Source organism: Solea senegalensis, unplaced genomic scaffold, assembly GCF_019176455.1.
Source record: "Solea senegalensis isolate Sse05_10M unplaced genomic scaffold, IFAPA_SoseM_1 scf7180000013113, whole genome shotgun sequence".
Taxonomy (NCBI): domain Eukaryota; kingdom Metazoa; phylum Chordata; class Actinopteri; order Pleuronectiformes; family Soleidae; genus Solea; species Solea senegalensis.
In genome coordinates this window covers 228,664-253,219 of record NW_025320758.1, presented here as the reverse complement: position 1 = coordinate 253,219, position 24,556 = coordinate 228,664, and the positions used below count along the sequence as shown (strand labels likewise).

At 39.2% G+C, this 24,556-nt stretch overlaps 1 protein-coding gene and 1 non-coding gene across 3 annotated transcripts; one reads left to right on the top strand and one right to left on the bottom strand.

Annotated features, from left to right (window-relative positions):
- The first annotated feature begins 900 nt into the window (after positions 1-900).
- ago2 (argonaute RISC catalytic component 2) lies at positions 901-15,147 on the top strand. 2 transcript variants are annotated; one of them, XM_044015244.1, is made up of 20 exons: positions 901-1,170; positions 3,291-3,338; positions 4,581-4,761; positions 4,858-4,978; positions 5,115-5,296; positions 5,595-5,731; positions 5,820-5,954; positions 6,506-6,593; positions 6,954-7,101; positions 7,209-7,328; positions 7,794-7,916; positions 8,009-8,142; positions 8,721-8,905; positions 9,553-9,712; positions 9,829-9,919; positions 10,563-10,757; positions 10,880-11,017; positions 11,326-11,427; positions 11,561-11,760; positions 11,879-15,147. In XM_044015244.1, exons 1-20 carry the CDS (start codon positions 1,152-1,154, stop codon positions 11,985-11,987), a joined length of 2,616 nt encoding a protein of 871 aa, XP_043871179.1. In that variant the 5' UTR covers positions 901-1,151; the 3' UTR covers positions 11,988-15,147. The 2 variants fall into 2 exon arrangements, with proteins under 2 accessions (XP_043871179.1, XP_043871180.1); XM_044015245.1 differs by having other exon boundaries at positions 902-1,170; positions 10,883-11,017.
- A 7,169-nt stretch (positions 15,148-22,316) lies between these two features.
- Positions 22,317-22,388, bottom strand: trnae-cuc. The gene has a single exon. It is a non-coding gene; the product is annotated as a tRNA-Glu (tRNA).
- Between the last annotated feature and the right edge of the window lie 2,168 nt (positions 22,389-24,556).

Genomic DNA, 24,556 nt, shown 5'->3' with positions numbered 1-24,556 from the left:
AACATCTGTACAGGCCACAGTCAGGTGGAGTTAAAACTGGCAGATAAAGTTCACATTTGGAGGTAAAATTCAAAGACATCTCTCATCAACTACTAGTACTACAGCCCCAGGAAAAGAGGAAATGATTTGAGCTTGTAACTTAAGGGTTGCCCTGAGCAAGGCAGCGTAATGCTGCAAGTGTGTAAAAAGACTGTGTTAAATGCAGAGGTCAAATTTACTATCACTAATTGGTGTGTGTGCAAAAATAACTACTACGACAAATACAACCATCCGAGCGCCATACAACTTCACCAAACTACTTTGTCTTGTTGAACCGTCTTATTTGTGCACACAATATTCTTCGAATATCAACAACTAAACTACTAACTGGGCAACTTTACTGTGATCCTCCGTTCTTTGTCACCCGGAAGTACTTCCTCGCGAGTCCACTTACTTCTTCCTGTGTTGTCCGACTCGTTGACACATTTTTATTTTATTTATTTTTCCCAACTCTGTCTTTGTTCGTGTTTTCTCAAAGCAGTATAGTGACATTAACCCCAATAAAAACACATTGAAAATGTAATTCAAGAAAAAAAAAAACGTTCGCTGTGTATTCTTCGATTTGAATCTTTTGTCGGGACTGAGAGCGCGCGCCCATTTCGCGGCAATTCTACGTCATTGCAGACATTCAACAAGACAGTTATCCTCCACTCACGTCAAACATTAATCTGTGTCATTTACAGCGAAACAACTGCTCTTATATCGCGTTAAATGTAGTAAAAAAACAAACATTTGTTAACCGGTTTAGCATTTCAATAGACTTAATTTGGTATTTGCGGGATAGACACGCTGTTTCCAAACAAAACACGTCTTTGGATACTTGCCTAGCGGGAAGTGATCAACAGCGGAAGTAGATGGGAGGTAATCCGCTTGACATGCGTGGGTCTTTTGCTCCTGTTTTGTGTGTTGGGGGGATGGGGCCGTATCGAGGATGAGAGACTCCAAATATTTACCACTTCTTTAACTAAATATCCTTTATTTCCGAATTGGAATTCTTCCCTCAATCTGGTACATATTGACGCCTTTCGACCACGCATGAGTTTGGGCGGAATTTGGCCAAAATAAAGTGGAGTATCTGTACGTCCACGACTCACGCTTGAAAAGTCGACAAAATGTATTCCTCTGCTGGAGGTAAGTGCTAACGTTAGCATCAGCTAATTGATGCGGCTAGTAGAAATTAAGTCACTAGTTGTGAGTGTTTTGCTGCCACATTACAGCGAATCGTTGCCAAAAGACAGACCCCGCTTCTTTTTTTCCACTCGACCCTTCAATATCAAAGCAGACAGAGCATTTTAATAGACGAATACCTCGTCTCAGTCTTAAGTGGAGGCATTAGTAGGAGAGGTAATCTTAGCTAGCGTGTTACAACAACGAGCCGCTGTTAGCAGCGCTACCTCGTTTCATGAAGTTGTTGTTAGCTTCACGGTGTAAATTTCACGATGTGTGATCGTTTATGATATTCCGTATACACAAACTACACGTTGACAAACGCAGGTAGTTTTTCGAACCTAACGCTGTTTAACGCAAAGCACAATGGTAAAGCATTATGTAGCTACTGGCAATGCCATCTAATCTCATCTTCAATATTAGCTATGGTTGGCTAACAGAGCCTACTTAAAGGAGTCTTATTCTGTTATTTTACATAGTTTCTGCTCATACCATGTTTGTTTTCGCCTTACCAAGTAGTTCTCTCAGTTTAACATTCTTCATTAGATTGACATTGCCGCGGAAAATGAATAATTACTAAAGATAAGTTAGGCAGATGTTTTGGAGCGGTTTTACGCCAGTGGAGAATTAAACTATATTAGACTACCTTTTCTTTTTATTATTGTTGTTGTTGTTATTATTATATATAACCATTATTATTATTATTATTATTATTATTATTATTATTATTAATATCATTATGAGTCGTAGTAGTAGTTGGTGTACTAATAGTAATAGTAACGTTATCTTATGAAATTATATCAGTAGTTACAAAGAGTATAAACAACAACAAAAAAATACATTAAAGTGTGTGTGTGGTTTCTTTTTCAAATGTAATTTTTGAAGTGTGCAGTTTATTTTCTATGTTGCAGGACTTATCTATGATCTTTGTGTTGACTAAATAAAATATGAATTGGCATCTAGAACAAGTCTACTGGGTGGTTTCACCAGAGCAAGATTGCCAGTTTGCTCGATCACTTCTGTGTGCATATTGATAAGGGGTTTGAAAAACTTGCCCTTGATTGTGGACGGTAGTGTTGTGAAAGTGATAAGGTAGTCTTGAAATGATGCTTGTGTCTTTGGTGAAAATTAAAGTACAGATGACTGTGTGGCATACTGCTTTTCGCCTCTTCTTGCCGCTAGTTATGCCTGCAAACAGTGATGTTGATAGATTTTTAATGTAGTGAGTCACAGGACCCACAGGTGGTGATTAGTATAGGTCCCCATTATTTATATATATATATATATATATATTGAAATTGTAGCTTTTGAATCCCTTTTGACGACAATGATGTTTCATCTAGGAGTTTATTAGCAGCTGGGGAGTGACTGAAAAAGTTAGGTCATAAAAGCCCAAATTTGGTGACCCCTGTGTTATTTTAATGACAACAATTCATTATGTACTACGTGCCCATGTTCAAAAAATTGCAGTTTGTTTATAGTGAAATATTGAAGATGAAACAGGAATTAGGAAATGAAGAATGATCATTTGTACAGGTGTGATTGAGCACAGGTGTACAACAGTGGTGTAGTGTGGTCCGCTGTGGTGAGTATACTGTCAAATATCTCACTTTGTGTTATCGTTTAATATAGGTAATATAGGTTGCACATAGTGTGCGTAAAGAGTAGGGGGCTGGCATATCAGATGTCAGTCTGTGTGTGCAGACGTGTGCATGTGTGAGAGCAAGAGGGAGAAAATGTCACAGGCAGGGAGATGAATGAATGATGTGTAGTGTTTTTAAATAAAGCTGGAAAAAATAAACTATTTGTGGAGTTTAGTGTCCATCTGTTCGTTGGGCCTCAGTCACATGAACCCCATGCTTAAAGATCACTTCACTTACCGAGCCACACACGCACACAAATCAAAGGGAAAAAATCCCCAGCGACAGAACAAACCAAAACTTAGGAAAACCATAAATCCCTGGTAGTGGTATTTTTTTTTTATGTGCACAAGATGTGGAGAAACATTATTACATTTCATCATACTAACGGGTGTTAATGTTGTAGTTCATGCATTTGTAACATGTATGTATTGTCTGCTGTAGCCGGTGAGATGTCCGAGGGAGCCCGTTCCTCTGGATCAGTAAGCTCTGGTAAGCATTTCCTTTTTTGGGCTATAGGATATTTTATCTTGTCTCTGCAATGTGCTAGTGTATTCATTCAAAGCACATTTAAACCTTTTAAACCCCTGGCTGAATAATAAAATTGTGCAGGAAATGGGACACGGGTTATTTGTTGCTGTAGATGAGATTCTGACGAAGACGACATTATTTTAAATAGTCAGTTTCCTATTTAACCACCTCATTTTGTGCCTTGAATAGAAGAGCACTTTTACACACCAAAGGCCATTCAATAATGCCTACCATATATACTAAGGTTTTATGGGTGTTATTCTGCTTGAATGAACAGAGCTGGAGAACAAAGATAAGGTACTGAGTTGAATGGGGAGAGTGCTCTTTTGCACACAATGTAGTATCTGAAGTTGCTGACACAGGGCTCTGTGGTTTAGAAATGTTGACTAATTATGAAAGCTTATCACATCTTGTCGGTAATAATACAAAGATGGATGATACCTCAAGAAGTATTTCAGGGTATGAAAGGAACAGGCCTGATTGTGTTCTAAGGAAGTTAAAATACCCACAGAGATTATTTTTCTATCTATATATTTATTAGAGTTTAATCTGGAATATATACTCAGCTGGGTGGTTATTTTATACACCTTGTGCAAAAGTCTGAGGCCACCATCAGTAACTCATTAGTCACCATTTGATTTTAATGACCATACAGTGTAAGTTTCAATCACTTTATTAGAACACAAACATGTGGGAAACATGTATGCCTCCTTAAAACAAGCTGTTTTAGAAAAATCCAACATAAATGTCAATGATGACAGAATTTGACAGACATAACTATATCAAAGCATCAAAGGTTTTGCCCTAAGACTTTTGTCTAGCACAGCACCTTCAGACGTTACAATGCCTTAGAATTGTCACATGGTTTCATAAACATGTATAATTTGTGCTAAAGGTAACTATCAAATTGAAGAAATAAAATATATTCTCTCTCTAACTACTTGTTTTACGCATGAGAACCAGTTTTATGTTTATAGGTTATACAGCTTGTACTTTTGCTAATAATTAAGAACAGACAGTATGTTTTAATATGTTTTGTTAATAGCAATTTCAGTTACATTTGTCAACATACCTCCTCTACTGACCTCCTATTCATGAGGTCAGTATTGGATTGTTACTATAAGATGACAGGGACATGTTTGTGCCTGTCAACTCATAATTGTGCATTTAGTCATTGTCTGTTTATTCTCATCTACCCCTTAGACCCCCCATCTTCTCCAGTGCCAGAATATGTGTTCAAACCACCATCGAGGCCAGATTTTGGCACCATGGGCAGGACAATCAAGCTCCAGGCCAATTTCTTTGAGATGGAAATACCCAAACTTGAGGTCTACCATTATGACATTGACATCAAGCCTGACAAATGCCCCAGGAGGGTCAATCGGTATATAGACATTAAGTTAATCAGCACCCCTGACATGTAGTGGATCATTGTTGGGGTGTTCATTGTGGTAATTTATTTGTTTCATTTTGTTCCTAGTGAAATTGTGGAGCACATGGTCCAGCACTTTAAAACACAGATCTTCGGTGATCGAAAGCCGGTGTATGATGGGAGGAAGAATCTATACACTGCCATGCCCTTGCCCATAGGCAGAGACAAAGTATGTGTTTTGCACTTGAGAAATGGAATAAAATCTTTATTCTTTGAAAATGTTTTATAAAAAACTGTAAAAATGTTTATCATCTTATTTCACAGTGTTGTCTCTCCGTCTTCTGTCTTGCCCATCTTCCAAACAGGTGGAGCTTGAGGTGACCATTCCTGGTGAAGGCAAAGACCGCAGCTTTAAAGTATCCATCAAGTGGGTGTCCTGCGTTAGTCTGCAAGCTCTCCACGAGGCACTGTCAGGGCGGCTACCCAGCGTCCCCTTTGAGACTATCCAAGCTTTGGATGTGGTCATGAGGCATTTGCCCTCTATGAGGTGGGTTAACATTGACAAATATATGGGTCATTGTTTACCTTTTGTAAGTTATTATTTCTCTCATTTGTCATAATAAGATTGTTGAACATTTGATGCTTTATGGTTATTGTTGTCTTATATTTTACATTATTGCTGACAGTTCTTCTAAAACGTTTAACATACTGTGTAGTGCAGACCCGCAGAGTCAAAAGCTTAAGGCTGTCTGGCTGAGAGGAAAGAATAACATAATATAAAAGTGTTGTGTCCGAGCACACTATGATAACCAAATGTTACTATGTTACTATGTTTCCTGTCAAAGGTATACCCCCGTTGGCCGTTCTTTCTTCACTCCATCAGAGGGATGTTCAAACCCTCTTGGTGGTGGTAGAGAGGTGTGGTTTGGTTTCCACCAGTCAGTCAGGCCTTCCCTTTGGAAAATGATGCTCAACATTGATGGTAATTTTCACTGTACTTTTTTCTTTAAAGAATGTTTGGAATATTGTTTTTCTGAATCTCACCTCTTTGCTTTCTTTTGCCTCCCTAGTGTCGGCCACTGCATTCTACAAGGCCCAGCCTGTCATTGAGTTTATGTGTGAGGTCTTGGATTTCAAAAGCATCGAAGAACAACAGAAGCCCTTAACAGACTCTCAGCGAGTGAAATTTACAAAGGAAATCAAAGGCAAGTAGAGTTCAGGAGCTCATTTGATGATAAGGCCTTAATTGACGAGGTATTTTTTAATTCGGGTGACACGGTGGTAATATATTTTCAAAAGGACTGGGTCTAAATCAAGCATATGGCTCCTGGACCATATATGGTCAACATGCAAAATGAATTATACTGTTGTGGCACCAGTGTAAAGAATGAATTTGAATGAAAAGTAGACATCATTGTGTTTGTTTTATTATACTATTATCATCATTACTTTGCATTATTTTCATTTTCATCTGACTTGCTCGCACACAACCAGATTTTTAATAAAGCCTAAAACACTGCTCGTACAAAACCCCTTGAAGACATAATAAAAACTGGGCCAAGTTGTTAATTTTTCAATTTTCCCAGTGGGAAAACTCCCAACTCTGGCGGACTAATGTCATAATTTTATTATTCAAATCAGTCAGCCATTTACAGACTTTTATACTTCCAAGCCAGTCCTCTCTCTTGTGATCGTCCATGTAAGCTGCAAATTACAGTTTAATGTTTTTTGTAATCATTGTGATTTCTCTGTCCAGGTCTGAAGGTAGAGATCACTCACTGTGGGCAGATGAAGAGAAAGTACAGAGTCTGCAATGTGACCAGAAGACCAGCCAGCCACCAAACGTAAGAGAGCTCCTCTGATTGTGTATTGCAATGTAATGGTGTTTGTTCTCTAACTGTGAAAACTGCAGTGTATTTGTTAAAAGACTGACCTAGGGTTGGGCAATGTTCCCTAAATTGGCAGTCGATGATGACAGACGTCCGACACAAGAATCAAGCCGAACATTGCCGAACTGTAGATCAGTTTAAATGAATTAACAATCCTAAAAACGTGGGTTAATCTCCAACAATATTTTAGGATACGTTTGTGTCTGACAGGGTGGGGGCGTGGCATCACAATGATGTCGGTCAGCCAATCACGGTTGACAATGACATCAGCTCAACCCTGGACTGACCACTGGTTTCTGTTATTTATTCCCATAGGTTCCCACTGCAGCAGGAGAATGGCCAAACTATTGAATGCACAGTAGCACAATACTTCAAAGACAAGTACAAGCTCATTTTGAGATACCCCCACCTCCCATGTCTCCAGGTGGGACAGGAGCAGAAGCACACCTACCTACCTCTAGAGGTAATCCATCCTAACCATTGACTTGTTCTTATAGTGTTTGATTTTTTTAAAAAAAGTGAACTGATAAATTGTTTTTTATTACATTTTGCTTTGTATTTCCCCTTTAGGTGTGTAACATAGTGGCAGGACAGCGTTGCATTAAAAAACTGACTGACAATCAGACATCCACTATGATCCGTGCCACGGCCCGATCAGCACCAGACCGTCAGGATGAGATTAGTAAATTGGTAAGTTACTATGAGAGAAGTAATGAGAGTAAAAAGTAAAAAAAAAAAAAGAAGTAAAGTTTGCCATCAGAACCTCAAACCATGAAGATATAATGTATATCTTTATATCGTTAAAGTGTTGAGTGGGTTTCTTACATAAGTTAATGTTTTGTCAACGTCTGACGATTTTACTGTCTCTGCTGGTCTCTCTGGTTTTGTACGAGCAGTGTTTTAGGCTTTATTAAAAATCTGGTTGTGTGCGAGCAAGTCAGATGAAAATGAACTCCACGTCAAATGAAACTGAAAAAAATAAGACAAAGTTTCAATGTTTCCTTGTTAAATTTTTGTTCTATTGTTATCATTGCCTGATTTGTGATGAAAACATTTGAAGAAATGTTTAATTAAAACAGTTTGCAGGCATTCCGCTAAAGTGACAGATTGAGAGTTTCACATTGAATTATAATGCTGTGCATTTTTCCTTTTTAGATGAGAAGTGCCAACTTCAACACTGACCCTTACGTTCGGGAGTTTGGAGTGATGGTGAGAGACGAGATGACAGAAGTGAACGGCCGCGTCCTACAGGCACCTTCCATCCTGTATGGAGGCAGGGTATGTTGATGTGCTTTTCATGCATGTAGCTGCTACACAGTTGATTTGTTGATTTAGTTTTTGCTAATATGACGGCTCCCCACACTTTGCAGAACAAAGCAATAGCCACACCTATCCAGGGAGTATGGGACATGAGAAACAAACAATTCCACACTGGTATTGAGATCAAAGTGTGGGCCATCGCCTGCTTTGCACCACAGAGGCAGTGCACTGAACTCCTGCTCAAGTAAGTGAGATACGTAGAGAACACTTTGTCATTGGGCTTGTGGTTTACAGTTGTGAGCATAGCATGCCGCGTGAAACTTATCTTATTAGAAGAACACAAACACTTGTTGCTCATATTTGCTTGACAGTTCAGTTAAGTAGCTGCCAGGAGTGCATCTGTAGCACAGAACTCTCTTACTTGATGTTGTGCCTTTTTGTTTTTTTCCCTTTCAAATGTCCCCACAGTCTAGTTTACCAAATACAGGTTTTAAGAGCCCGTGTTATGTATGTACAGCTGTGCCCCACAATTTACGATGCATAAGCCAGAGTTTGTCATCTGCTTTTATCCATTCAACTTCATGTACTAGCTCTGTCATGCTGCACGACAAATATAGCACAAACAAAGACCGGCAAGCTCAATTTTATCTCATTATCAGATTTACTGTGGCGCAGGCTAAACATAACTTTCTGGGAGTCCTTGACCTGCTTGTGATGCAGATGTTACGTGACTCCATCTTTTTTATTTGCTTTTTATTCAGAACTCAGTTATCAATTTAAACATTTGCTCCTAATGAATTAACCTGTGCTTATCTATCTCAGAGCATTCACAGAGCAGCTGAGGAAGATCTCAAGGGATGCAGGGATGCCCATCCAGGGTCAGCCTTGCTTCTGTAAGTACGCCCAGGGAGCAGACAGTGTGGAGCCCATGTTCAGGCACCTCAAGTACACCTACCAGGGCCTCCAGTTGGTGGTGGTGATCCTGCCTGGGAAGACGCCCGTCTATGGTGAGGGATCCATTCAACAACTGTTGGTGTTCTTCTCCCATTGATAGACATAATGCTGGAGTCATTGGTTTTTGTGTGTGTGATCATGAAATGAGTGTTGATTTAAAAAAAAAAAACAACAACAAAAAAAACTGTAGTTATGTAGATGACTTGTTTTAGAAAACCATTTTGTTCAATGTAAAACTGAAATTTTTTTCAGTGCAAGGCATAACTAAGAACAAACAGTGAGGATTTGTGATTAGAGTGAGTTATATTTAAAGCTCTGACAGTTGGTCTGGTGAATTTGAACTTGGCTCCTACTTCAGCGCCTTCTGAGCAAGTTTTACTGCTTCCATTTTTGCTTTTGGAGATAACCACAAGAAAATAAGGACCAAATAAAGCTACATTCTCTCTGTAATCCTTCCCATCTGTTCCCCGTATTCCTTCCCATCTGTTCTCCTGTATTCCTTCCCAACTCACTCATTTAAGAATCATTAATCCTATTTAATACAAATATGATGGTCAAGTGAAACCACTTGCAGGTTGCCAGTGTGGTGGAACAAACCCAGTTTTCTCTCCACAGTGGCTGAGATTGGTCAGCGTTGCTGTGTGCACATGGTCATGCATGATTTATTGGTGTGTTTTTTTTCCCCCTGGTTTGTGTGCAGCTGAAGTGAAACGTGTCGGGGACACTGTACTTGGCATGGCCACACAGTGTGTACAGGTGAAGAATGTTCAAAAGACAACACCTCAGACTCTGTCCAACCTCTGTCTGAAGATCAACGTTAAGCTGGGCGGAGTCAATAACATCCTCCTTCCACAGGGCAGGTTAGTGGAACGACATCACTCCCATGAAATCCTGAAAGTATGAAGATGAAGCCAACATCATCTCTTATTAGCTAAACTTTTTTTGCATTGCATTCTTTACTGTGTGTCTGTTCCAGGCCACTGGTGTTCCAGCAGCCAGTGATCTTCCTTGGTGCAGATGTGACTCACCCTCCTGCAGGAGATGGAAAAAAACCTTCCATTGCTGCTGTAAGTAATATCACGGCACACAACACAAAGACTGGGACTTCTGAAATAAACAAACAGAGTTTGTGCAGGTGCTTGAAATCTTTGGAAATGCTTGAATATTAATGCGTTGCACTGCTTTCACAAAAATAACAAATTGACTGAATAAGTTTGTTTCTTCGAAGGAATAAAATAAGTTGGCAAGTCTAAATGAAAACTACTCTGCCTGGACCTTGCTTGTCTGTAAATATTATAAAACATGATTTTGGTTGTTTATAGCATAATACCATCTTATTGACTGAGATAAAAATTTGTGAAATAATTATATATGAATATGTAGCTGAAATGTGCTCTGAACAAAATGTTGTGTAATTTAAGCAGCTCATCATAGCACAGAAAGTCATCAACCATGTCTTTTGCTTCTGTTTAGCTTTTTTTTAGCCCACTGTATTCTGATCATTTACTAATTGGTGGGTCTCAGCTGCTCACATAAGTCCCTGTTTGCAACATTTTCCAATAAAAATCCACACTGTACTACTTTCTGAGCACAAAGATACACAGAACCTAAGCCCCTGAGGCAACTTTTGCGAACACATTAGCCGCAAAACAACGTTTAAGTAGTACATGACTTTCCAGTCAGTTCCATGCTTGTACCTTCTTTGTTCAGGTTGTTGGAAGTATGGATGCACATCCTAGCAGATACTGTGCCACCGTGCGGGTGCAGCAGCACCGTCAGGACATCATCCAGGATCTGGCCGCCATGGTGAGGGAGCTTCTCATTCAGTTCTACAAGTCCACCCGTTTCAAACCCACGAGGATCATCTACTACCGTGATGGCATCTCCGAAGGCCAGTTCAACCAGGTGATGTGACTACTGTGGATGGCACAGAATAATAAACTTCGGGAAATAATGACGACTCATTTTAGATTTAGATTCAGATGTTAATCTTACATATCTTTTTGGGCGGGGGGCTTGAATTCAAGCAGGTCCTTCAGCATGAACTGCTGGCAATTCGTGAGGCTTGCATCAAACTAGAGAAGGACTACCAGCCTGGGATCACCTTTGTTGTCGTGCAGAAGAGACACCATACAAGACTCTTCTGTATGGACAGAAATGAGAGGGTCAGTATTGCGTCATTCATGTGAATATTGCATTTCATTTTAGAAAATAGGAGAGAACCCATGCCACGGTGAAATAACATCCTTAGGTACTTGGATATGCAAATTTTCTAAAGCTAACGGAAGTAGAACATCATACAACATGCATTGAAGCAACAGCCTTGTAGTGATGGCAGCAAGCCAGCTGCTACAAATGTGTGCCTCCTTCAAGCTGTGTCCCACATTAGGGACATTATGTAATCCGGAGTAATTTCTTTAATTAAATTCGTACTTGGAAATGGCAGTAACACATTTTGTTGGTTTTTCTTCAGGTTGGGAAGAGTGGAAACATCCCTGCAGGGACCACAGTGGACACGAAAATCACTCACCCATCAGAGTTTGACTTCTACCTTTGCAGTCACGCCGGCATTCAGGTAAAACTGGATTATCATAAAGTGTACCAACGAGGGGGAAAAAGTCACATAATTGAAATAAGTATTTGAGAGCTGAGAAGGGTCCACAGAGTAGACGCACAAAGCATCTGTTATTGAATGTTTCTCCTTGCAGGGCACCAGCAGGCCATCTCACTACCATGTGCTCTGGGATGACAACCACTTCACTTCAGATGAGCTCCAGATTCTCACCTACCAGCTTTGCCACACTTATGTGCGCTGCACGCGGTCCGTTTCCATCCCAGCACCAGCCTATTATGCCCATTTGGTGGCTTTCAGAGCTCGCTATCACTTGGTGGACAAAGAGCATGACAGGTAAATATTCAAAGTCGTCCGTGTACTGTAAAAAGCAAATGAACCCTGCATTTGATATGAAAACACCAGATAGTGGTGACTGTTCTTTAATGTCATTTTTTTTTTCTGGCAATTTCAGTGCTGAAGGGAGTCATACTTCAGGCCAGAGCAACGGCCGTGACCACCAGGCCTTGGCCAAGGCCGTTCAGATCCACCAGGACACGCTACGTACCATGTACTTTGCCTGAGTGCACACAACCCCAGGTTGGTGTGGGTGAGACTGATGGAACACACTACACCACCGGCTGTGCCGCTGTCAACTGTAGAAAGCATCATAGTGGTTTTACATCATGATTTCCCGACTATCAGTTACCCATATGTCAATAATTGTACTTCAGCCCCTAACCCAGCTAAACCAAGCCGGCTATTAGACTAAGATGCAAAAGAATGGATTTAGAGGTTCTACTTACATGTTGTGACATGTTGTGCATTCGTGTGCGTTTGTATGCGTCAGGGGGGAATATATATTACAAAATCTGAGATTAATAGGAAAAGTTTGTACACTGATAGCTGAAATCTACAATTTCTAAACTAGTGGGCAGTAACATTTGACATCGGGGTGGTTTATTATTTAGAATAAGCTGTTCGCCCTCCTTCTCCTGTTTTTATCATTTGTTACAGTTTTGGTGCTCAAAAGGAGAAGGAGATGTCAAAAGATGAGGAGGCCCGTTCACTGTTTATAATGCCTCTGACAAACATTATTTATCAGCCAATCAAAGCAAAGTGCACTGACAAGAAGGGGTACTTAACCAGGACAAAAGTACTTAATAATTTGAGGGTTGTGTGTGATTTTTCACATAGGGCACTATGTGATGAAAAGTGCCATTTGAAAACCACCTGTCTATCATGTCATTTTTATGTAAAATTATGATTTTATTTGGCCCATGTCTGCTGGGTTTTTTCAGTATTTGTCCTTGATTGACATTGGTGACCAATATATATGCCAAGTCTGGTGATGACTTTACCAACAGATTCTGTCAGTCACAGATGCAACCCTCAAACCTACAGTTCTACTACATATGTTTTAGTGTGCAAATTGACAAAGAACAGCTATATTTCATCCTCCTCTGCCTCACTTGTTAGTCTGAACTGACCAAGTTGCACGAGTAATCTAATTCCCATGCGAGAAATAGTGTATTGGGACTGGTTCCCTCCAAGGACTCCTTTCTAATGTACTCTGAGCCGTGTTGATAAAAGACACATGATGTAGAAATCAACATTGAAGAGAACTCGATGAAATCAGTTTTCTTCCCTTCTCTTTTTATAGTCTATTTTAATTTCAATCTTTCTTCTTTTTTAAAAAAAATAATATGCATGTAGCTGACTCACGTTTTAGACATTTAGGCTTTTGTGATATTTGCTTATTGTGATATTAGAGTGTTCTGCAGCATCTTCGTCAGAGAAATGTTTGTGTCGCACATTGGCCTCCTGGCAATGGTACAGTGGAGTGAAAGCTGCAACCTTTTAAAGTTCAACGAACTGAAATTTCCTAAAATCAAAAAAGAAAAAAACATATTTTCAAATTATAGTGTTTGCTCCAGGAAATGGATGCCGTCGTCGCACTAGAGCTTGGGATTTATGCAAATGACTTTTTGTGAGTCTTTTTACTATATATACAGTAATGTTGGTAATGAGGTATATTTTGAATAAGCTTTCAAGTGGAGGCTGCTGAAAATATTAATAAGACTTTTTTTAACTGACCGGCCCACATGTAGTCTAAATTAACACTGTCTATTTGTATACAGATTTCAAATGCAAATATTCTCTTGCCTTCTGAGACTGTTAACAGTCTTACTAATAATTCTAGACATTTGCTAACATCCCATCCCAACGCGTTTTACTACTACGTCAAGCTGGTGAATGTTTGTATGGTCTTGATTGGAGGCAAGTTGTCTATATTTTCTAACTATGCATCATTTTTAACCAAGAGATTTAACAGTGGGGTATCTCACATGAATTTAGGTCATTTGTAGAGATAGATTATCAGGGCCTTTTTTTGTTGTTATTGTTATGGGTTTTTTTTAAGCATGTCGCATTTAGTAGCATTTCTTAGTGCTTAACAGCATCTTCATGCCTTTCGTATGGGTATGAAGTATTTATGTGGTTATTTGTAACGTTGTAGATTTTATAACCTTAAAATGGGGGTGTATCCTTTGTAACCCACAATCTTTCTTAGCCAAACAAGATTACAAACTTTTACATAATTAATTATCAAAAAACGCATAAAAGCACAACGGGACATCTTGATTCTAGGTGCTAGATGTTTTCACTGTAAACCACCTTAAATCCTCACTGGATTGGTCCACAGAGCTTTTTTTTTTTTTTTTGTTAATTGTATGATAACAATATGCTTTGTGATGAGGATCTTCTCTCTCCCTTCGATGACCTCTCTGTGTTACGCTTTCAACTTATTACCTGTAAAGCAACTAGAAAGCCGACTGACTGTGTTTGTGGGGCATTCTGAAAAATCATGTACTTGATATTTACTGTTATGATGTCAATATTGTTCTTATCGGTGCTGGTCTCACAACATGTAAATTTGGATGCACTTTTGATCGCAGAACGTTGGTATGACTTCTATAGACGTGTGTTCCTCAATCGAAAGCAGGAGACTCGGCCATATTGTGTGACACTGGCGTAATTGTATGGAAATGGCCATGTGTCCTACCTCTTGTTACCTGTTTTAAGTGTTATGGTAACATCACACCACTGGCCATTTCTGTATAATTACCCCGCTCTCTTATCTAATTGGTATTTTCTTGAACCTTGTGTTGACAGTACAGCTTTTAAACGCTTGGTGTGTGCATGTGTGGTGGCGGACGCTCTTTTCTTGGGTTTTTATGTTGTTGTGGTTTGTCTTAGTTTACTCAAACTGATAGGAGAGAGTGTGTTTTTTTTTTCCTTTTTGTAGAGTTTTTGAGCATCAAGCTGTACGACCAAATTCTTGAAGTGTGTATTTCATACACAGCTTTCCTTGCTTTTGCTCCTTGAAATTCTATGCACCAATGAAATGACAGACTTTGGCTTGCCCTCGACACCTTTGATTTTTCCATCTGAGCAGTGTTAAATAAACGCTGTCAGGTGTGATCATTGCATATTTTTGATCGGGAAAATGTAACCGAAACTTTGCCGTCAGTCCGACTACTATTCAAAGTTGCTTTTAAACTTAAGGAACTTAAGGAAATTAAAAACAATCTGTCTTAAGGCAAATGACAGAGCAAAATAAATCTGGTCAGGTCAGTTCTCACCACTTCAGTATATTGAAGTACAATTATAGCTGGATCAAAACCAATTCTGTCTGAAATGTAAATGTCCTCTTCTCGGTGTGAATACAGGCCTTCGTGATGATGACACAAGCGTCCACATCATTCACGTATTCGAATGTTCAGTCTCTCAAAGGGACGCCTGGGTGTCAGTACCTTCGTTGGCATTTGTCCTCCACAAGATGCCTGTCATTTCACTTGGAAATGAGTAACAGACATTTTGAAACATTTCGACCATATTCTAGCAGGTGTAAAATTCAAATAGGGGATGTTGTTTACCTCTAGTCACTTTTTTGTTGTTGTACATAAACCTATACCAGCACCTTAAAATACCAGAAGAGAATGGCATTGCTTTTCCTCCAGATAAAACTCAAAACATTTGACAATGTAATTTTTGCACTAAACTAAAATGGACTCGGAAGCTGTTGCAGCAATTATTATTAACCCCCAAAAGGAGCAGTTGTGGCTTTTCAAAATAAAAGCACAGGCGTAGCAGCCTCAATATGTGCTCTCGCTTAGCCAACCAGCAGCATTCAGCATGTGATGTATAAAAAGAAAATAACCCAATGCCTTTAGATGTTAATGAAAGTGTGGAAATTGTAGTTGTGTGGATGGATGGTTTGCCTTTGTAAAGAGATATGACCGAAAGGTACTTAAGAGAAAAAGAAACAATCATAAGAGTTTAAAATGGCCGGTTGTGGACGATAGCATTTCTTCTACTGCTCTATTTGATGGAGACGCGATGCCAAAGTGTTTGAAGTGTGTGAAGAGAAGTGCAGGAACGTTTGACGTGGTGAATCGTACTGAAACGAGACTATACATATCTACAACACATCAGTTCAGAAGTCCCTTCCGTTTGTACATAAACCTGTCTCATAATGAGTTAAACAGAGAAGGTGTGTGTGTGTGTGTGTGTGTGTGTGTGTGTGTGTGTGTGAGAGAGAGAGAGTGAAACAGACACCAGCCTGGTGACAGTGGTTAACATTGCCTGAGGTGCTTAAAAGTAAGACATTCAAAACCGCTGCAGTTAATACACACATTGACTTCAGTTTGGCTCTTTTTTTCCGTTGTCTTTTGAAGTGGACAAAGCCGGTTCTTGTTATTCCTAATGGCTGATTTGTAAGTTACAAGACATATCATAAGATAATTTAATTGTATTTTTATTGGAAGCAGATTTTCAAGCAGTTTTAAATTAAGGTGTGGCTGGATTTAAATGTATCCAAGTGTAATGATCGTCCTGTATACAAACTGGCCTCAGAGTGGTTTTGGAACAAAATAAAAAGCCTGTTTTTAATTCATTGTTTTTTCAAACCATTACTCACTGTATATCTTTACTTTCCAACTAATACTGACATAAAGAAACCTCCATATAATAACATTGAATGTACTTAGAGCCTGCTTGATTTATTATATTGTATAGGCTAGTCATCCAGTAAATTTATACTCATGTTTGTGTACAGTCTTCTTCTTCTTTTTTTTGTGTCCTCTTATTTATAGACTTTAAGAAGACATTATCATCTTAAATAGCTCATTGATTTAGATATCCTCCGCGTCACAGCTAATATTAGTCTCGTCCATTTGAGATAAACAAGCCTCCAGTTGTCTTCATCTGGGTTGTTGGCTGCTGTAGTTTTTAGGAGGTAGAAAGAAAACTCATCTTCTCTGTTCTGGTGTCATGCCTGAGAGGTGATGTAATATATGAGCTGTGTGCATACAGCTCATATATGTATATGTGTGTATATATATATGTGTGTGTGTGTGTGTGTGTGTGTATATATGTATGTATTTATATATATACATATATATATATATATATATATATATATATATATACATATATATACATATATATACACATATGATGGGTGGTTTGGTGTGTGACCCTGTTTGCTGTTAAATCCCTGTCCTTTGTAAAATTCCTCCCCGTTTGAGTCATTAATTCATTAGTGCAGTGCCACAAAATTAAGACGTTAAGGTCTTCGTTTTGAGTGTTGCTTGTGTTGCATCCGTTTGGCGTTTGTGTGACAGCTTAACATGACACTCTGTTGACTTCATTCTGCTCTGTTCTAAACTGAGTTGAACCTATTTGAAGCGACACCTTGTTCTCACTTCTTTATCCGACTCACCCGCAGCCATGTCACACCACTGCTCTCCATACAAAGTTTGCTTATGTTGTTGTGAGCACAAATTCAAATGTTTTTGTTGTTGTTTTTCTCCTCTGGTGGTCCTTAGGAGAGAAGGTTTACCTCTCATGTTCACCACATGCAGCTTTTGTGCCACTCTTGGGTGCTAAATTGCAAATGGTTGCACGCTATCACACAGAGTTAAGATTATAAACATTTTTTTTAATTCGGTGTTTACACGCTTCCATTTTTTATATACGGTCTTTGAGGTCATATGCAGCTCATTTGTGATCAGTGTCATGTCAAATAATCCGGTCAACACACCTGATTCAAATGATCAGCTCGTCAACGAGCTCTGCAGAAGCCTGATAACGACCCATTCATTTGAATCAGGTGTGTTGGAGCAGCAGCAGCAGCAGCAGCAGAGAAAATGTCGCATACAAGCCACAATTTTATCAGAGCTGAGACTTTAGGAAACATGACATGTGCCGAAATGTGACAAAGCTGCATCTGGTGGACATTTGAGGTCGAGCCTCACCAAACCAAACCAAAACCAAACCAAACCAATGCCATCCAGTTGATTTTACATGCAGCCAATTGTGCAAGGCTATTTTTGTATGTTTTCAAAACATTTGCCAGTCTTCTGAAAGACTTTTTTTAATTTCATTTAACAACTTGGGATGAACTACCTCAGAGCAGTGTCAGGTGCTTGTTTAATATTATCCCTAATTTATAATGATACACAAAAAAAAACGTCAAAAATTTTAGTGACCAAACTAATTTAAGCCAACAAATATCATGTGAGAACACTGTTCTTTTATTATTTTATTTTTTAAGGAAAACGTAATCATGGTCATTTAGACGCATTTTTATCAGACCAAATTTTTGTAATTGGGTATTTGTCTCATCGTTTCATGCAAGTCCTTCATTTTTCAACGCAGCAACAAAGGTGACCGCGCACAATATGGGACTCGTCGTGTTGCGAAATCAGCCGTAGTCTTGACTAGATCGTTGAAAAAAGCTGATAAATGCGTTTTGACGTGTTAGTTTTTCCAGATACACCTCGATGTGATGTGGAGAAGTGTTTGTGTACAACAATAATGTCCGAGTGAAATTGTCTGTCCTCTCGACGCCGACAAACATTGTAGACTTATGATTAGCAGAACAACGCTTAGCATATGGGTAGGAAAACAAAAGGAACCAACTTTTTTCTTTTTTTTTTGTTTGGTTTTACAGCTTAGTATTGGATCGAGCCACTCCAATGTGATCAAACGCCTCCATTTCTTTCTCCGCCGCTGTTTAACCCAGTACTGCAATAAATCCGGGGTGAATGTCTCCGATTTCTTGTTCACTTCCTCTCCACTTCTCCTACGATTATCCACACTCAGCCTAGTTCTCTCTTCTTCTTTTTTGTTTTGTTTGGGGGTTTTCGAGATGTCTTTTTTTTCATGCAACAATTTTACAAAGGGAATATACACATTTTACTTCACAATGAATTGTAAACGTCAGTGAAAGGTACATATGAGCTTGTGTGTCAGATTATTGTCATTTAAAAAAACAAAAACAAAAAAAAAAAACGAGGGGAACATCCAGCGTGTCGATAGTTGATAGTTGATAGTTTGTGTGCCTTTTTTGTGGGATCTCTATCTTCATCTGGGTTTCGGAGTCCTTTCTACGCAAAGGTCTGACAAAAACGGAAAATTTAATGGAAAAACAAAACAACAACATTAATTATCTTGCAAACTTGCGTGTAGATGCTGCATAGAACGATCAGTATTTGTGTTTTGCACTTTCAAAGCAGTCTCAAAAAAAATGTCCACGAGTGGTTGGGCAGAAAGTAAAAAAAAGAAAAAAAAAAGAAATAACAGACGAGGTATTTTATGCTATCACTAAGAATTATAAGGAATAATATGACTTTGAAGAGCTTTTCTAAAAGGTTGATATATCTATACATATATATATTCATGAAGTACCTCATAAGCCTGATATATGCTGCATTGACTTTGTTTTTTTCTTTTGGTGTACTTCATATTTTTCAAATAAGATTTTAATTGTCCCCCTGTGGGAGGGTTGAACGTCACTTCAGGCTGTGCACGTGCCGCACGCAGTTCTTTCTTTTTCTTTCTTTAGTCTGTTGTAACAGAGGAGCGTGTTATTCCTTGTGGCCAAATGATAATCAGTCACTTATGCCATTTTTTTACAATCTGTATCGCATCAGAACACGACCATTTCTCAGCTGTAGCCACGCCTTTTTTTTTTTTCTTACTCCCCGTGTAGCCAAAAAACACAACAACCTTGGATTTAGTTGACAGAGAGATCGTCCTGCGAGGCTCTGTGGTTTTTGAAACGACTGTTGACTCAGGTATTGCTGTGACATGGTCTTTATCTGTTTACTGTGTCCTCCCCCCCCTCTGTCCCCGTCCCACACTCCCCCCTCTGCACCTTTGTCTTAAAACAAGCCTCAGATCTAGCGAGGCTCCTATTTGGCCTTAAACGTTGAACAAATTCCGGTATGCACTACAATCTCACACACACACACACACACTTGACGACGTAGAGCTCAACTCCTCCTCCTCAGACACGTTTTATTTTTTTGGTTTTTAATCCCGTGTTGTGTCGTTGCCATGTTATCTACCTCCCATGAATGTAGGGGCAGTCCTGGAGTTGCAGTTGACTGCAACACTTTTTTGATTTTTCTTGCTCGTTTAAGGAACAAAACAGACAATCATCTGTAGCTTCTTCTCTAAGAGTATAAAAACATCATCCCTTCATTCATTCATTCATTCATCCATTGGTTCTGTCACAGAGCTGATTCCGGGACGCTCAATTTCTCGTCATTGTTATTTATCCTCAGTCAATTTCATTATATACTTTGAGCTTTATTTTTATCCCCCATTCTAAACCGGAATGGAGAAGCAAAGTGACCAAAGTCTTTTGGCAAAGGCAGACCTGCACAGCCGTGTGAATTCAAACCTCCCTTCATTTGTGTCATTTTCAGCTCTTCTTTTCTTTTTTTTTTTTTTTGAGTTGTTTCTCTTTTCTCTCCCCATATTTAAACCACAACATGCCAAAACTGAATATGCTGTCATTCCTGTTCTGGTGAGGGTCTTTTTTTTTTTTTGTATTTGTTTTACATCCACTGCTAAGCTCCTTGTTCTTGTTGTTGTAAAATTGTAAGCTTTTGATTTCTATTTTACATTTACTTTTTTTTTTTGTTAACAATTACGCTTACGGAACACAAGATACGCTGTAAAACCCTGTTAGATGACATAATGTGAATACGTATCACTTAATGTAGTTCACTCTTTGGCTTGACTGTAAGTTGCATTAATTAATAAATTGTTTTAAAAAAAAGTTTTTTGACTCATGGTTGTTTTTGTCTCATGGTTGTTTATTTATAAAGGGATAATTGTTGATTATATTGAAGTGTTTAAACAAATGGCCTCTTTTTCCACAGCAGCACTTGACTAGAAACAGGTTTCTTGACAGGTCTCTCCTGCCCTGTGCGACACCCTAGACCTGTAGATCCTTATCGGCCCACTGCTGATAAGAATCCTTATCAAAAAAGTCCAATATTCTGCATCCCTAGTTTTCACGGTTTATAAAATGCTTGAGTGCTTGAAATTGCAAATGTATTTCTTATATAACTAATAGTTCTGGTGGAATATTAGAAAATATATTAAGTCACAATAGATCAGCAGTGTTAAGGTGTGCAGGTCTCTGTGCAGGTAGAGTCTGCTCTGACCCTTCCTGTAAAGTGCAGCAGCCTGATCAGACCAGTCCAGTTTATTGGTAATGTGAACACCAGGTAATTGTAAGATGACAATGTCTCAATGTCCATTTCCTGGATGTTTACCGGTGTAGTAGGAGAGTGTCGTCTCCTGCGGAAATCCACCACCAGTTCCTCAGTATTCCCCACGTTGATCTGGAGGCGGTTCCGCAGGGACCAATCCACAAAGTTCCGGACAGTTCCGAAAGTTCTCTGTACTCTTTGTCTTTGCAGAGTCATCAGAGAACTTCTCCAGGTGAGAAAGAGCTCTGTGAGACAAGAGACAGTGGCCGTTTCTCAATACTCAAGTAAGCAAGTATGTTGCTTACTTGGGAAGTATATACTTGAGAAGTACGCTGGGAGTATATACTTGCCAAGTATGGGCAAGTATGTGGTTGTTTCTCAATACTCAAGTATGTATTGTTCTGCTGTTTGAATGGTGGCTGGCGCCAAGTGCTGCAGCCTCATTACCGCCACCTACGGTATTGATAAATGAATATTTGAAATACTTTTAATACATGCATATATATATATATGTTGTTATTATTTTTACATTTTAAATAGTTAACTTAGTTTATTAATTTATTTCTATTAAAATATACAATACAAATAATACGATGTGGAAAATAGATGTATTACAGCACTGTAGAGTAGTGTGTGTGTATATATATATATATATATATATATATATACGTTGTGTACAAATATATACTACTCTACATATCTAATATTTACATATTGTTTTTAAATACAGATGCAAATGCAAAGTTAAAATAAAAAAAAACATTAATAATATACAAACTTTCAAACTGTCAGGTCAAAACGTTTCCATTAAAAACAAAATCACACGTCAACAACAAATCTATGGATCACACCAAGCATCTAATGACAGCGACGTCTGAGCCAGCGGATCATTTCATCAGGACAGGCCGAGGTAACGCTGCTCTGTGCCGGGCACAGTGAGCGCCGAGCAGACGGCGACAAACGTCGCTGCAAAACTATAAATACGTCATATCTTCATACACAAACCACATATTTGAATTCTAAATGACTCATTTCTCGCCTCAAATGATGTTAAAACTTTGTTCCCGGACAAAGAAACATATTTATTTCAGATTTATATTTCTATTATCTGCTGCTATGCTTCCGCCGAAATGTATTCTGGGATACATGGCCATCCCAAGTACCATCTAAAGTCACCTCCGATGCATACTTGGTAGAAATGGGCGGAGCGAGAATCGTCCTCGCTGTCTTGAGAATTGGAATGACGTTTTCACAAGTACGGGAGTACGCAAGTACGCACAAGTATGGATATATCCAACGGCCAGTGTCATCCACCCCATGCTAGGCTGAAAAGAGTAGTTCCCTGACCGGGAATCGAACCCGGGCCGCGGCGGTGAGAGCGCCGAATCCTAACCACTAGACCACCAGGGAAGTGTACGTGTTCGATTACACATATAGTTTCATTGATACTGTTGTTCACGCCTCTCTCTCACTCTCACTTTCCCCTGACTCCATCTATCTGTCACAGACTCATCCTGTGCACAGCAAATCTGTCCCCTGTCAACCATGCTACATGTCGTAGGTACTGGACAGGACAGGTTATATTAGCAGATATTGGCTTTAAAAGATTTAGTTATTTATTTATGTTAACCAACAACCATGACTCATTCAAGGTCACTCTTATACCTTTTCTTCCTCCTCCTGGTGCCTGGTTTGACCTTCTCTTCAGTGTCTTCATACCTAAAACCACAGACTATAGCTGCCATGTGATTGGCTGATTAGTTATTTGCATTAACAAGCAGTTACACAGGTGTACCTAATAAAGTGGCCTATTATGACACACAACTGTGGCTTTTATTAGCATGGAAGAATCTTCTTTTTTCTGTTGAGTAAGTGAATATCTTTTTTCACAACTGTGGAGAGTGCTTCTTAAATGTGACTTTTGGAAAAGGTGAATAAACGTTGTATGAGTCTAAAAAGCCATGAGCAGGTGAATGGAATTCAGCCTTAAATGAAACACTTGTGCTTTTGTGACATGACAGTCTCCGCGAAAGATGCCTCGGTCAAACTGAAGTGCTGCAGCTGGATAAAGTGGCTCGGCAGAACCGCGGAGCTGCTTTAGCTGGATAAGTGTGAGTGCTGGGATCACCGTGACATTTCCCCTCGTGGCCCTGCAGGTTATTATGTTCTGTCCTGAGCAGTTATACAATATAGAAAACTGTGTGTCAGATTATGTCCAAAGCAAATGGCTTTTTTTCCACGACATTGCTACAGCTTTAACCTTTTGCAGCTGTCTTGTATTGTGAAATCAACCTTTTGCTTTAGATCATTTTACTACAGACAGGTGAGTCTTTGTGTCAGGGGGCTTTTGATTCTTAGTAGGACATACACATTTTATTCCTGAAAACCTGTTTTTTTTTCTTGTTAATTTGTGTCTAAACACAAACATTAAGGCAGTGTTTCCCAACCCTGGATCGCAGAGACCCAGTGCCCTGCATGTGTTAGATCAGGGGTGCTCAAACGAGGGCTAGATTTGATAATGTGAAGATTTTCGGGGGCCAAGGGTCACATCAGATGTTTTTTTTTAACACTAAAAGTTACATACAACTGCACTGTTTTATAAAAAATTAAATTTTCATTGTCACAATTATCATATTTAAACGGCAATGCAACCAAATCTAAGCCATTTCTATCCCATCTGGAGTCAGATAACATAATAACATAATAAGATGCTTGTATCGGTTTGTCACAGCCGGGTCACGAACACCAGATTTTCTGTTTGGCCCATAAATATTATAATTACATAAAACTGAAAGCTGTGGGCCGAGGGCTGTGATTGGCCCTGCTCCAACACACCTGATTCTAATGAATGGGTCGTTAACAGGCTGCTGCAGAGCTTGATTAGATCAGGAGAATCAGGTGTGTTGGAGCAGGGCAGTCTCTACAACATGCAGGGCACAGGATTGGGAAACACCACCTAAAGGTATTTAAAAAAAAAACAACAACTGTGTTATGAATATGACTTAATGACATAAACGTGGTCGGTGTAGAACACCCGGGTTCGCAAACCCGGTTGAAACAAAGGCCTTTTCTGCATGGAGTGTTTATGTTATGCTCGTTTGTGTGTGTGTGTGTGTGTGAGCGACCCTCATGTGAAGGATAAAGTGGTAGAAAATGGATGGATGGAACTTCCTCCATGTTCTATCACAGCAGCAAATTATAGCTTTACATAATAATAAAAAAAGTATTAATTAATTAAGTAGTTAAATGTCTGAATGGGTTGGCAACAAAATACATTTACTAAATGGTTGTTCTTGGTTGACTTGAGTGTCCTTGAAGTGGCCTTCACCCAAAACTGCCGCTCTACATTTAAAATACTGTGTCTTACTGACCACTCGTCACAGAAAAGAAACATTTTTATGTGGTATAATATATCAAGTTTGTACACTGCCTATCACCCTATGTCAGCTGGGATTGGCACCTGCAACTCCCATGTGGAGTAGAGAATGGATGACTGAATGACCAAACCCTGATAGCACTGGCTGATTTTGATGTTGTGCTTTGGACTGAAAAAAAAAAAGTACTGAGGTCTGATAAAC